General features: G+C 35.5%; 1 protein-coding gene across 5 annotated transcripts in view; it reads right to left on the reverse strand.

Moving 5' to 3' along the window:
• The window catches only part of LOC106871829 (prominin-1-A), a 144,619-nt gene that overhangs the window by 19,422 nt on the left and 108,824 nt on the right, over positions 1-16,373 (reverse strand). For all 5 annotated transcript variants that reach the window (XM_014918539.2, XM_052967071.1, XM_052967069.1 and 2 more), the window contains exons 18-24: positions 9,317-9,382; positions 6,453-6,527; positions 5,258-5,308; positions 3,449-3,529; positions 2,577-2,645; positions 990-1,079; positions 122-237 (exon numbers count right to left, since the gene is read on the reverse strand). In XM_014918539.2, the coding sequence (XP_014774025.1) occupies positions 122-237; positions 990-1,079; positions 2,577-2,645; positions 3,449-3,529; positions 5,258-5,308; positions 6,453-6,527; positions 9,317-9,382 (548 nt within the window). The remainder of the gene's footprint in view (positions 1-121; positions 238-989; positions 1,080-2,576; positions 2,646-3,448; positions 3,530-5,257; positions 5,309-6,452; positions 6,528-9,316; positions 9,383-16,373) is intronic.

The following is a 16,373-nucleotide window of genomic DNA, read 5'->3' on the forward strand; positions in this document are numbered from 1 at the left end:
CATTTTTTTATAAATTGATTTTACCTGTAATTTTGGATTTTGTCCCTAATATTATTATATATATATATATATATATATATATATATAATGAAACATAAATAAAAATGATATGACTACTTACTCATGGGCCGGATCTCGTTTATACTGGCATCGGTAAAGGGAAGCAAGTTTTGTTGCAAAAATTATAGTTGGCAAAAAGAAAATCACTGCCCAGCCTAAACTGAACCAAAAACCATTCTAGAAAACAAAATTAAACATATGTGAATAATAATAATAATCCATAAGTCAGGTTTTAGATACAGAAATATACATGAGCTTTTACTCATTTTAGTTGTTTGACTGCAACAATATTGAGGCATTGCTTTCAAGGTTTTAATTAATTACACAAACCCCAGTGCTTAATCCAGTACTCATTTTATCAAGTGATCGAGACCTCTGGCAATATACTGTGCTTGAGAAGACTTGTCAAGCCAAGTGAGATCATAACCAGTTGGTTATACTTGCACCTAAATTTTTATATATAAGAATTTTTGTGTGGTAAGAAGCTTGTTACCCAACCACATGCTTCTACCACTTCCTCTTATTTGGTTTGTTTGTTTGTTTGTTTGTGTGTGTGTGTGTGTTCAGTCCCACTGCATGACACCTTGGGCAAGTGTCTTCTACTATAGCCTTAGGCCAACCAAATTCTTGTGAGTATATTTGGTAGACAGGAACTGAAAGAAGCCTATCGTGTATGTGTGTGTCTTTGTGTCTATATTTGTCCCCACCATCATTTGACAACTGCTGTTGGTGTGTTTACATCCCTATTATTTAACAGTTCAGCAAAGAGACAAATAGAATAAGCACCAGGATTAAAAAGAAAAAAATTAGTTCTGGGGTATTGGATCAATTCATTCAACTAACATTCTTCAAGATGGTGCCCCAGCATGGCCACAGTCTAATGACTGAAACAAGTAAAAGATAAAAGAAAAGTTAAAAGATCAACTTACTAATGGGTTCAAGAATGTAACACACACTATGTCAGAGATATCAAAAGCTGACTGATAGAGAGGCTTACAATGACCAACATTATCCATTAACTGAAAATCAAAATATATGAAATTATTATTATTATTATCATATGGTCAATCAAGGCAGTGAGCTGGCAGAATTGTCAGCACACCAGGCAAAATGCTTTACATTCAGAGTTCAAATTCTGCTGAGGTTGATTTTGCCTTTTGGGGTTGATGAAAGAACTTCCAGTTTAGTACTGGGGTTGGTGTAATCAACTTATGCCTCTCCCAAAATTGCTGACCTTGTACCAAAATTTGAAATCATTATCACATGGATAATCAAAGTGGTGAACTGGCAGAATCATTAGCACACTGAGTGAAATACTTAGCAGCATTTCATCCATCTTTATGTTCCGAGTTCAAATTCCGCCGGGGTCAACTTTGCCTTTCATCCTTTCGGGATCAATAAAATAAGTACCAGCAGAGCACGGTTTGATGTAAATGACTTACCCTTTCCCCGAAAAAGCTGGCGTTGTACAAAAATTTGAAACCATTATTATATGATCAATTATAAATACTTATTTGTTACAGTAGAGGAAAGGGGTCCGCATTATAATCAACTCCAGTACTTGCGATTAATTTATTGATACTTGAAGAATGAAAGCAAATTCAACTTTGTCACAGTTTGAACCATTAATGTAAATAGCTGTAATTAATGTAAATAACTGTAATTACAACCTGCTCTATATCTAAGAATGTAAGGAAGTGGGGTATGGGGTGTTGAGGGGGGCATAGCACTTTTGACAAGGGACACCTTGCACTCTTAGAAGTAGTTCATCCACTTTGGACTCCACCTAGCAGCTGACTCTTACCTGTGGCTTCAAGGAGTTGTTTGCATGCAACAGCAGCCACAACCTTAAAAAAAGAAAAACTGCTTCAACTGGTGGGCTAAATCAGTGAGAGTAGCCAATGGTTATGTAACTCTTGATGAGTTAGGGATTGCCTACTTGTGTATGGTAAAGACTGGATCAGGCAGACTCTGTGGAAGAAAGGTGCTTGGTTTAATAGGGAAGAAAGCAGCTGCAGCAACACTGCAGAGTGCAGAGAACAAGACGAGGAAAACAAGACATCTTAGTCATTCACTGCATCCATCTCCATCCAGTAGCCATCTTGACCTGGTCTTGTCACTGGATTGGAGGTGGTCATGGACAAGAGATTCTTTACCTTAAACAAAATCACAATGCAAATCATCAGCCGTCTCTAGGATGACTAGATGGTTGTGCTGAAATGGAGGGTGGGGGATGGTCAGGTGGAAGGATCAGTTGATTAGTTGATTTTATCAACACCAGCATTTGACTAGTACTATATTGAGAGAATTGGCAATGATGATAGGCAAAAGGAAATGCTATGTAAGAGGGGAGGCTGAGGGTGTAATGACAAGAAACAGGGGAGATGAAAGGGATTTATGATAGGGTTGAAAAAAAGAGACAGATAGAGTTGAAAAGGTGAGTTGCGTAAGCAGAGGTGAGGTCTTGAACTATCCAACAATATAAAGGGTGAGTCTGAGAATAAATGCTTAATTACCTTATTGGCTACCATTTCTATGGAATCCACAACTATAGCGCTAATATTTTTGACAACCATTTTCAGCACCTGTATAAAGGAAAATAAATAAATATAGCACTCATAAAAAATAAAATTACCATTGAAAATGTATATTTAGTAGGGTTGACAGAATTGGTAAAACATCAATTTTCTATGCTAACATGGATTGTTGTCAGGTACAAAAAAGTTGGGGAAGAGGCCACTAGAAGTCAAATATGATCCTATAACCAATAGGCAACTAGTTTCACAAATAAAAGTGTGTGTGTGTGCGTGTGCGCGCGCGCGCGCGTGTAAAAATGTAAAATAGAGATAAATAATTGATGACAGAGAATTGCTGAAAAGCAGCAACAAAGAAGATATGTTCTATATTTTGTACTTCTCCACTGTTTCTTACTATTCATACTGAAGTTGCTTCCTTAAGCTTCACACAACACACAGGTGATCCACAGTGTAATTGGTAACACAGTCACCTTGTAAGTGATAGATAAGTGGTTGGGATCGCATCAGTAAGCTTATTTCTTTTTTAAAATGAGACGATGGGCACCAATAACAGAAAGGGGCTATGTGACATGTCTGCAATCATGCCCAAAACAAATGTGTGTTGACATCAATAAATGACGAATGACAGAAAGAGCCTCTTTGTGGTCACTGGACTTGCTGGAAATTGTGGTTAAATCCCACACAAATCATATCCGACTGTCTTAGAAAGGGAAGGACACTTTGGATGAAATAGTCCAAGATGCATTGGTGTGTAGGGAAAAAAAAGAAGTGATATTCACAGCTAGAATAACTGATCATAGGTTGTGTCAATAAGAAATGACTTCAGGATAAATAATAATAAAAATACTTACCACAGAGATCATTTTGGTACCATTTTTGTTAATTTCATTTTCAGTTTCATTAATATCTCTCATTAAATCATCAAGATGTTCCTGAAAAACAATATAATTAAAATAAATAGTCTGTTCATGCATACTAAAAAAAAAGATATGCTACATTAGGAGAAATTTGAAAGTGAGATCAAAAGCAAATTGAATATCTATTAAGATAGATGCCAGAATACTACATATAATAAAGAGAGCACTTGTGTGCTTTCATTGGTACAATAACATTGACCATTCCATATACATTTATTACTAAGATTGTTAACATTTAAGAGGGGTGAGGTTGCTTGTTAATGCTAAACATGTTTCAAGTTTCATATTCTAACTTCTTCCACTGAAAAATCACTCCACTCAAACATACTGGACACACACACATGTATGGCTGTGTAGTCAAGAAGTTTGCTTTGCAGTCATGTGGTTCCAGTTTTAAGGCCAAGGTAGATCAGAGTAAGATCGTGGCAGGAGTGATTTAGTAGCTGGAAATAGGACAGAAATTTACTGCAAATGCAGAGTTACTCCCAGCTACCCAGGATATCTTTGCAATTGTCTCACTACTTCTACAAAATTGAGGCAATCAGTATGCTAAGTTAAGTTAGATCACTGCCATACTCACATCTCTAATTGGTAGCTAAGGCTCTCCCCACTTACAATAATCAGAACAACCCCTCTAGTACTGATGGTACAATAAAGTTCATTTTGCCCTCCTCCAAGATAATAAAAGACAGCCTAGAGTCAAAATTGTTGTTGTTGGCACTCAGTCGCTTACGATGTCAAGGGTTCCAGTTGATCCGATCAACGGAACAGCCTGCTCGTGAAATTAACGTGCAAGTGGCTGAGCACTCCACAGACACGTGTACCCTTAACGTAGTTCTCAGGGATATTCAGCGTGACACAGTGTGACAAGGCTGGCCCTTTGAATTACAGGTACAACAGAAACAGGAAGTACGAGTGAGAGAAAGTTGTGGTGAAAGAGTACAGCAGGGTTCACCATCATCCCCTGCCGGAGCGTCGTGGAGCTTTTAGGTGTTTTTGCTCAATAAACACTCACAACGCCCGGTCTGGGAATCGAAACTGCGATCCTATGACCGCGAGTCCGCTGCCCTAACCACTGAGCCATTGCGCCTCCACCTTGAGTCAATACAATAGACTCAAAAGTAGTATCTCATTATGATTTCCCAAAATTACAGTAGGGATATGTATAACGTACTTAAAGTAATTGTTGCATTGAGTTTAGAAACCATTTAAAGGAATTTAATTGAATTAATACCACAAATTGATGTAACTTTGTTATATACACCAAATTTAAAGAGTTAGCTGAACAAATACTCATATATTTATAATGTTTACAGTACAATAATGTAAAGGAAAACACAAAATTGAAACTCTACATCAGTGGTTCCCAACCAAGGTCCACATAAAATTTTGTTGTTAAAATTTATGTGCTTATACTTCTACAATAAATTTCTTATACAATTCCTAATAATATTTAATCATAAAAATACAGTAGGATTTTTTTTATTTATACATCAAATGGCTATGGAGGTCCAGTAGAGTTAAAATAGGAATCAAAAGGGTTCATACGCAAAACCTGGTTGAGAGCCACTGGTCTACATAAACAGGAAAAAAAAAAAGACTGGAAATTACTAAATATCATTAGAATTTGGGAATATGGCTTTGACAATAAGACATGTAAAAAAAAGGAAGATGAAATGAAACATCAATAATGCATCGCATTTTTGGTTCTCACTTCAAGAGTTTCAAATTAAATTTATTTACCGTGATATTCATTTTTTGTGTGACGTCATCAAGACTCTTCTTTAGTCGATTCTGAAATAAGTCAAACAGTTAAATATCAGATATGAGTAAAATATCACAGAACCAGTTTATTTTATTCAGTTGAAAACATTAAGAATTGTACAGCAAAGAGAATAATAAGTGGTTCTACTGGAATTCCATGATACAGTAGAAGTAAATAGATTAACAGTTCAGTGTTAAAATACCAAAGTAGACAGCATAAGAAGTAAGAGGATCAGTAAGTTACTATGAAAGTTCACTTAAATTTTTATTTATTTGAATCAGTAAAATAATAATCAATGTACAATAAACAGTCTGTGGTGGAGACAAAAGGATCACATTTGCTTTGTAAATTTTGTTAACCTGTGTTTGTGAGATGTGTTTTACTTTTCTCTGCTTTCACCATTATTTGAATTTGAATTGGGAGCCTGAGTTACAGTGAATCTTTCATTTGCTGATTACACAACCATGGATGTTGCTCCTATAGATGCATTGCAGTTACTCTCTTGATAGAACTTGGTGGTCCTGACAATTGATCTTCTAAGATTCCTCTGCTCGGCAACAGTGTAAGAAGCACCATTAGCTCAATTGAGCTCTTCCACTACCTCTTTATAGTCCACTATGCTAAATCCCATGACTTTGCTGTATCCCTGGTAAGGTGGCTGAACAGGTGCTATGCCTAGCCAAAAGGTAGCCCATAACTATGCTGGACACAGTCTTCACTCCATGATGTATTTTCAAAATACTCACACACTTGAGCAGAACAGTCTACACTCCCAATATCAATAATAGTGAAACAAACGTATGACTGAAACAAATGTATGACTGTGTAGCTAATCTAACACATGGTAATAAGTTATAAGTATTAGAAATGTACTGTACAGATGAATAGGCTAAATTAGCTGCAATAGTCACAAAGAGAGAGCCTCTTGGTGAGGGGAAAAAAAAAGAAAAAAAAGAATGGTTACAAAAAGCTACAATGCTTTTGCTTGTAGATATGTGCTATCCAGAGCTAAATAAGAATTAATATTAATTGGATTGAATGAAATACTTTTTAATTAGTAGAGCATATAGTGACGTAGCGCTATGATGTGGCATAAATTATGAGTTTATGTAATAGTCATATTATTGTAGGAAATAGCATATATGTAGAAGTGAAAACTGTCAAAATAAATACCTTTTCTTCCACCATAGCAAGATAGGTCACATCATGGATTTGCATCAAAACATTTGCTGTGCTATTCAGGGCACCCTATACAAGAGAAAATGGATTATTATTTTAAGTATAGTTCACAAATACACAATTTTATATTATACTAGCTGAGTATCCTGTCATTGCCGAGTAATTTTCACAACTACCTGGTACCATCCTCTTACAGATTTTGTTTAACCCATGGTTGGTCCATTGCTGGGATTTAAGCAACAACAACAAAAAAAAATTTTGTAATTTAAATTTTTAATCCAAGTGTGTGTGTGTGTGTGTGTGTGTGTGTGTGTGTGTGTGTGTGTGTGTGTGTGTATGTGTGTATAAGAAAAAGTGTAATTATTAACAGAAAAGTATATTAAATTATCTTTTACACGCCTTTTCTAAATCACTCTGTTGCCCAAATGAAACTCCTTACAAACATGCATACACACACACAAACACACGCAGCATGAGCGATGTGCATATACCAAAAGTGAGTGTGGTAAATATATAAATAGAGGGGGAAGGTTTACAATGAGAAAAGTGAAAAATGAAAGAGATAGACATAAAGAAAGAGAAATACTTTCTGTTGCTGTCAGATTTTGGAATTTTCAAATTAAGTGAAAATTTTCAAATTTGGTACATTGATGTACTTTTTTAAGCTGAATCTGATTTCATGATTCAATTAATCAAAAAAATTTTTTAGCAAAATATTACAGAGGTTTAAAGTTTGATAATTATCAATCTTTAAATTTTTACCCACTCAGAAAACAGGATTTTGGAGCTAGCATTTTTGTGACTGATAGCTGTGTATCATAAAATGAAAGTGCACATCAAATTTTCAGACAAAGAGTGGTAAAGAGTGTAGTATATATATACAAAGAGGGGAAGGCATAAAAAGGAGAGAAAGCTTGAAGAAAGAGAGAGAGATTTGTTGATATAAAAGTTGAGTTATCAGCAAATTATATTTTTTGATTATTATTTACAGGAAACCTCTTTGGGATGCAGATTTCGAAAACCAAATCTGTGTTTCTTAAGGACACACTGTTTCAGAGCTTTCATGGCTAAACACACATACACTCATTTATATTGTAGATATAACAGTAAAAATTACTAAAAGAAAAACTGAAAACTAACAAGTGAAATAATGGCCATCTGTGTGGTTAAGAAATTCACTTTGCAGCCACATAGCTGCAGATTCAATCCCACTTTACAACACTTATGGAAAGCCTCTTCTACCATAGCCTCAAGTCAGACTAAACAGACTCCCTTAGGACAGGCTGTACCTGCTTTAGGGTACACCATGACCACAACTTGATCTATGAGTGTCTTTATTGGAATCCACTTTGTTACAAGAATTCAGACCGGGTATCTGGGCCAAGGATAATTCAATGTATTAATGTACTGCATCTAACAGCAGTAACCCCTAAGTGATTCTTTCTTCTTTTACTTCCATTACCAAAGAGTAAAGCAGGAGCCCTCAAAAGGTCATGGGTGTAGACAAAAGAAACCTGCCAAATTAAAATATCAAAGTCTAAACAGTATTGAATAGTTAAACAGTGGTCATAGAGCTAATGATTTGGGCCACTTAGTTAAATAAATGAATATGTTATTCATTTAAAGTCAATTGTGGGTGTCCCAGTTAGCAGCAGAAAGACAAGAGCAAAATATAGAGTGGTGAGTGAGTGTGATAACAAGAGAGTTTAATAAGTCAAAATTACATCAGTTACAGCTTTTTCATGTGATATAGGCAGGCATTCTGTTCTTTCAATTAGTTATTTTCTGAATAAAAACACTACCTATGTATGAACATGTCTCCAACAACTTTTATAATTAGATATAACTATTAATGCTCATTTTCTTTTACTTTTATGCTTTAGCAGATAACAAGAAACTTGTGAATACACACAGATCTCTATTTTATATATTAAAAAAAAAAAAAAAAAAAAAAAAAAAAAAAAATATATATATATATATATATATATATATAAAGTTATGGTTTGTTGCCAACTTAATGTGGCAGTCCCAGGAAAGGGAAGAATGCTACTGCTATTCAACCCCAAGAAACACCGTTTCCAGTTGGCTTGAAATTTTATAAGTTTTCAACAGCGAATTAACACCGACAGATAGCAAGGCCAAGCTACACCAGACTGATGAAGAGCAACAACCCTGAAACTAGTCTCTGGATACTGGCTTTGCTGGGTGGAGGTGTTTATCTTTCGTCACGTAGCAACTGGAAATTGGGTTTCTTGGGGCTAAATAACAGTAGCATTCTGCCCTTTCCTGGGACTGCCACAAGCAACAAACCATGACTTTATCATGCTGCTACTGTGTAACTCTCTCTGAGAGATTTAGAAATGCAATATATCTAATTTTATATATATATATATTCTGGTCAGTGCTGGTTACACATGAAAGGTACTCGTACCAGTGAAATGTAATAGACACCCAACCCACTTTGTGGAGTGGCTGGAGTTATGAAGGGCATCAAGCCATAGAAGCCAAACCAAAACAGACTGATCCTGATGCAGCTCTTCAGTTTACCATCTCCAGTAAAACCATCTACCTCATGTCAGAATGGAAAGTAGATGTTAAATGATGATGATATATATCAAACTCTGCCAAGACTCTTGCTAATTACTACAATAAGTTTTTCCTTCATAGTAAATCATCCCTCTCGATCTCTCCTACAGTTGTCAACTTGCACCAATTTAAGCAAAATGTTACAGGCATCAACATTACTGGCCTGTGGGAGTTGGTGAACACCATAAGCACTACCCCTTTCCTCCAGACACAGTACATAAAACACAAACAGATTAGAAAATAAAACAAAGGATATAAACAAAAGTACTTACATTAAAAACTAAAGATAAATTATGAGCCAAGACTTGTAAATCATTTTGTAGAATCTTTTTTCCCAGCTTTAAAAAGAAATGTTTAAAAGTAGCATGAGAATATGAATAAATAGTGGAAAACAAAACAAACATGTTATATTTAATATTTTCCAGAGGAACTGTTAAAATAGATGAAATTGAACAGGGATTCATTCAACCAAATACTTGTTGCTAACATTTCTTCTTTTTATAATTAAATGTAAAATGTTAGAATTATGAGAAAGAGAAAAAAAAATTACTTGTAACATTTTATGCTTTCCATAAAATTAATTAACAATTAAATAGTTAGAAACTAGACTGCAAAATTATTAATGTACTATACCAGCTAATAAAACACAATTCAAAACATACAATCATACAAAATTGTTTAACAGAATAGCAGAATTTCTTCTTTGTAACATAAAATTAACAATAATATCATGGAAAAGCCACCTCATGATATAAAAAAAACAAAATCAAGGTTTTTATGTAGTTTTAGATGGCTGAAATGGAACCTTTGTTATGTAATTGATTCAGTTTCAAAACATGGTGTTGGATCAAATCACCTGTTAACTATATCTCTGAAAACAGAAAAATTAGATCAACACAAACAAGAAGTTATGAACAAGTAAAACAGTTTTAAAATGCATAGAAAGTTGGAACATGTAGAGTAAACTATTAATTTCGAATATTGGTATCATCAACTGCCATAGCAGATGCCACAAAGAACTTCCAACCGTTTCAGCTTTTGTAATCAGTTGTGGTTTATAGAAGTAATTAGCTGAAGCCATCAGTGGGATCTCATTACTGAGGTAATATTTTGGCTCAGAACGCAAAGAGCTGCAAGGTACCTCATCCAATATTCTAACAATTTTGTCATTCCAATGTCCAAGACTGGCATTTTACCAAACCTGAAAGGATGAAAGGCAAAGTTGACATCGGCAGGATTTGAACTCAGAGTGTAGAGAAAATAACCAAAACTCCCAAGTATTTTATCTGACACTAATGACTACCAATTCCTCACTTTCTAACAATGGTACATAACCATTTACTCTATCAACCTCTGAGGATTTATGGCAAAGTCAATTTTGGTGAGATACAAACTTAGAAAGTAATAAGACAGAAATAAACACCATAAGGCGTTCTGCTCATCATTCTATCAATTCTGAAAATCCGTTGTTCTTATTTAGAGTAAAATATTGTAACATTAAATTCTAATTAAGGTACAAGGCCTCAGATTTGAGGGAGGAGTATATGTCAATGTTATTGACCCTAGCATGTGACTGGTAATGTATTTTATCCACTTTTCCCACCTAAGGACAAAAGGTAAAAATCAACCTAAGTAATGTTTGAACTCTGAACAAATGTTATGCAAGCAAATACTGCAAGATATTTTGTTCATCACTCCACCTATTCTGGTTATTCTCTATTCTTGCAGAGTAAAATATCGTATTCAAAGTTAGTTACACTTATGATTGTTAATTACTTCTAAATTTATGTACAGTGTAAATATAAGTATTTCAAATATATATAAAGAAATTAACTCAAATATTAAATGATTCTGTAAACTGATAATGGAAATTTCATTAAAAGCTTAGAACACTTTTCTATCTACTAATTTTCTTTAGTAGATTTTTTTCCTATTACAACATGCCTTGATGTAAGACAGAATTGTTACTTGACTCGCATTGCTGCATTTCCAATACCCTTCAACAAGCGAGAAGCAGAAAGAAGTAAATGGTTCAAAGGAAAGAATGAAAGCTTTGGAAACAGCCAATAAGGAACAATAATTTTACAGAGTGGAGAATCATTTAAAAAATTCAGATATCTCATTGATTAGAATTGTCATTCAGTTAATCAGAATGAACTAGGTCTGAAGATAGAACAAGAATTGCAGTAAACAATTTTAAAAACGGTGGTACAATAAGGTAAACTGAACGATAACAATAGAGCATAAAAGTGACACGCAGATATTAAATTGGAAAGAAGGTATACGGATGGAACAAGCATAAAGAAGCCCAATCCAATAAATAATACATGTGTAAGGTAAGCCTTTATTTGTCAATACCATCACAACCTCAAGTTACTACAGGCACATTATGTCTTCCTTTTGCTTGTCTCCTACTACAACTACAATGGTTTCTGCCTCTGAATTTATCAACTGTATCTAGCTCATATACCTACCTATGTACCTCTAGTAGGGCCTCTGAGATTAATTTAGTAAAACAGAACAAGACTGCTTTAGGGACCCAGGAGGTATGGCATTTGGTAGGTGGGGATGCTCACAAAATTCAAGAGGGATTGGAGATTTTAATTTTTGCAAGGATGGGGCCTTGCAAATAGTCACAGGTCCCTCCATGTCTCTCCAAGTCCTAGACCAATCTACAGGCAGGACCCACCTCTTTTAAGCTTCACCCCTCTAGAGTGTTTTAATAGTTACATTTAATACTAAGCAAGTTCTCTTTCAAGATCACATTTCTCTTGATAAAGTCAAGTTAAACAAATGCATTTAACTACAAGCACAATCTTGTCTCTTCTTCAGACTAACTAATGAGAGACAAAAAAATATGATCCATTTTAAATACTGCTGGTTCAAAAAACAAAACATTAGAACACAAAGAAAAAAAAATGGATAAACTCGTATAATTATACTTTGTATTCAGACAACAGCACTATAAATATATATATTAATAAGACAATTACTGTTTCACTAAAATGGTCATGCTTGTTGAAACACAATCTGTTGGAACTGGAATCAACATTACCAAACACTGAGTACTTTAAAAATCAGCAAAATATTTTAAACTTTAAAATCTTTTCTTAGAGAAAGCATCTTTATTTTTTTAAAAAATTAGAAACTTATAGTAGTTAGGAGTAGAAAAAAAGTATATACATCCAATAAATTATTTTTTTATTCTGTATCAAGTTATACAGCTTTCCTGGTCTCTGAAAGACACTGGAGTCAACCCTATATATGAAAAATGATAATAGTCTTGTATACAGAATCACCTCAAGTATTTTCTTTATAATAGAATAAATTAGAAAATTGAAATTTTGATGTAAAAATGAAATAGCTTAATATATACTTGATAGGAAACCCCCCCCCCCCCAAAATCAAAGAATAAGTTTCTGTCTCCAGTTTTTATAATTTAATGGCAACATTATTTTATTTGGTTTTTAGAGAAGTGACAAGTAAGCAATAAATACTCTAATGTGACAAACTAACAGAACCGTAACATTTCTTCCACCATAGAGGGATTGCTATGATTACATTATCACTGACAATGATGAGGTTGGTGCCAGCCTTGTAATTGGAATATATTATATATGCTCAGGTATAAGATGACTGACAAAGACTGACATCCATTCCCTAAATACATAAAAAGTAATAAACAGATAAAGATGTAGACAATAACAAGCATAGCTAGTTTTCCCTGTTGTTTCCAGATGATGAATCAGTAAAATGCTGCAAGACTTTCTCAAGACATGCCAATATGGGAATGATAATGATGAAAATGGTGACGGTGTCCCCATGATTACTTTTATGGTATATCTACTTAAATAAAATGTCCTGTACTATAAGAGACTCAATGGAGATTTGAATAAATTCCAGAAAATGCAATGGAAATTTTTACCTTATATGCAAACATCTGTACTGCCTATCATCTGCAACCTTCCATTGACTATGTTGATCAACATAGAATACTAGTGTAAAAGGTTTCCCAGCAGAAATCTACTGACAGACAGTATAGGTGGGCCCCCAAACCATGAATAGTGTTTTGGAAGGCTGTTCTGTCAGCTGGTGCATAATTTTGTATTCTGTTCTCTCTTGGCTGACTCCAAAGTGAGCATTAGATTTTGAGAGATGTAAAACCACTGATTTCCAGGTGGGATTACTTTTACAGAAAAAAATGCAGTGGCAGGATGCAACCTATGAACTGTATATGGTCATAACTTTTCCACAAAATGTGCATCAAAGACCCTTCTTTTAATTAATATTTGTTGACTTTTGGTCCAACCTTGGCCTTACCCACTACCTCCTATAAAGTAACACCTAGTATTCCTCTCTGAAACAAATCTTATCACATATCTCTCATCCTTCTCTGCTTTCCAGGTTACTATGTACTCCAATTTCTTTTCTGAAAGTGACACCTGCATGCTTTCAAAAATAGATGTTAGTAACAAAGAAATTCCCATTTCTCTCAATTTATCTGTTGTCTTTACTATTTCCCAAACTCCTCCAACAACTCATTTCCTCCTTGTAGAATCATCCACAATTCCCAAAATTCACCATGGCTTTCTGACACCAGCAATACTGACAATACAAATACAGAATTGACTTGTTTGAGATCAATACATCAAATTTAAAACCCAACCCACATCACTCATTTCTTAACTTTAAATCAGTCTCTAGGCATGAGATAATCTAACCACTACCAAACAAGGCAACATGCCTCACATCATTCTACTTAACTTGAGCCGGTAAATTAGCAGGAGTTTCACTAAATCTATAATAGTTACCATTGAAAACAATGATTCACTTCTAATCAATTTAAGATGGAAAACTAGATGTTTGATAGCAATCTACTCAGTATATTTCCACCTTCACATGCAGTTGCACTGTACGTATGTTGTAACACACACACACACACACACACACACACACACAGAGGCATTCCTCAATTGTTTCGGTCACAATACAAATTAAGAGGTATTAGCTCAATTGATGAGGAATAAAATCAAACAAGATGAGAGACAGTTTGGTTTTGTACCTGGGAGGAGTACCACAGATGCCATCTTTCTAGTCAGACAACTGCAGGAAAAGTATTTGGCCAAAAGTAAGCCATTGAACTTAGCTTTTGTTAGACCTGGAAAAGCTTTTGACAGAGTCCCCTGTTCTCTTATCTGGTGGTCTCTAAGGAAGCTAGGATTAGAGGAATGGCTTGTTAGAGCTGTACAAGCCATGTGCAACAGTGCTGTCAGTAAGATGAGAGTCAACCATGAATACAGTGATGAATTTAGCATACAGGTAGGGGTTCACCAGGGCTCAGTTCTTAGTTCACTCTTATTCATCATATATCCTCCAGGCCATAACCAAGGAATTCATAACTGAATGCCCATGGGAACTACTATATGCTGATGACCTCGATCTTATGGCATTATCTGTAGCAGAATTAGAGAAGAAATTCCAGGTATGGAAGCAAAACCTTAGGGCCTTAAAGTTAACCTAGCAAAGACCAAAGTTGTTGTTAGTAAGAAAGCAGATAAGACTCTTTCTGTCAGATAAATAGCCCTGCTCAATATTTAGGAAAGGAGTGCGAAGTAATTCCATTCGCTGCACCCAGTGTAAGCTATAGACACATAATAGATGCAGTGGAATCACAAATAGATTAACAGATAAGGTCGCCTTCATGTGTGGCAGATGAGCAGGAACAATAAGCACTAAGAGCACACAGGACTTAGACTCTCTCAAATGCTCAGGAGTCTCTCTTGAGGTAGTAGTTTTTGTTACTTAGATGACCAAATTAGCAATGACAGTGGATGCTCTGAAAGAATTGTTTCTAGAATAAGAATAGAATGGAAAAAGTTCAGAGCTACTACCTCTATTGGCACCAAAAGGACTATCTCTCAGAGTGAAAGGTAGATTGCATGATGCTTGTGTATGAATGGCTATACTCCATGGTAGTGAGACATGTGCTCTGAACACAGAGAACATGCGTAGACTAGAGAGGAATGAAAGCAGTATGTTCCACTGGATGTGCAGCATCAATGTGTATAAACAACAAAGAGCAAAAGTTGGGCATAAAAGTTGAGAGAAAAGTTGGGCATAAGAAGAATCAAATGCAGTGTGCAAGAGAGGAGACTGCATTGGTTTAAACATGTGATGCGTATGAATGAAGACAGCTGTATAAAGAAGTGTCAGTCACTAAAAGTGGATGACACCTGCAGAAGAGGGAGACCCAAGAAGACATGGGATGAAGTGATGAGGACCGATATCAGGATGTTGGGGCTCATAGAAGAAATGACAATGAACTGAGATGGTTCTAGAGAAGACCTGCCCACATCAGTGAAACTGAGTTCTAGAAGCGTTGTGTTCCACCCACAAATAATAAAATTTTCACACACCCTACCCCAACAAACCAAACTACATCTCCTCTTCCAAACTGCATCTCTTCTCCCCATCACATTTCCTCTTCATATACTATGATTATCTCCCACTCCCCAATCCTGTGCTCACTGTATCACTGCTTTCCTCACCACCTTTATATACCCAGGTTCTCACCAGTCACAATATTCCCTACCTCCACTCCTTACTCATGCCTTCTTGGCAATACCCTGCCATGCTTATTATGACTTCCATACCTTGCGGGTGTGCCCTGGTATCAGCCATCATTTATCTCTCTCTTCTGTCACACTCTAACATTTCATCATCTGACACAAGATCATTTCCTCCAATGCCCCCTCTCAAAGATCCTTTATCTTGCAAGTTACTTGGTGACCCTGCCATGCTGGTGCCACTTAAAAGGCATCCAGTCCACACTGTAAAGTGGTTGGCATTTGGAAGGGCATCCAGCTGCAAAAACCAGGCCAAAACTGACCTCACCTGTGATGGTGCCACATAAAAAGCACTCAGCCCACTCTGCAGGGTGGCTGATGTTAGGAAGGGCATCCAGCTGTTAAAATCATGCCAAAACAGACACAGAAGACTGATGCAGTCTTCTACCTGGCCAGCTCCTGTCAAATTGTCTAACCCATGCCAACATAGAAGGAGGACATTAAGTGATGATGACAATGTTTCATGAGTGATTTTACATATTCATGCCCATTGACAAGATAAGATGGCAGTAAGTGAATGTAAGAAAGTGAATTAACAATGCTCATGATAATTTTATTAAACATAACATAAAAATATTCTCATGGATAACACAAAAGACATGCTATAATTAATCATAAATTGTCATGAAGTCATACATTTAACAAGTTCTTTATTGTTTAGCAAGCAAGCGACCATGTACAACATAAGCACAAACCTTCTCAT

This window comes from Octopus bimaculoides, chromosome 4 (assembly GCF_001194135.2).
Source record: "Octopus bimaculoides isolate UCB-OBI-ISO-001 chromosome 4, ASM119413v2, whole genome shotgun sequence".
In the NCBI taxonomy this organism is placed as follows: domain Eukaryota; kingdom Metazoa; phylum Mollusca; class Cephalopoda; order Octopoda; family Octopodidae; genus Octopus; species Octopus bimaculoides.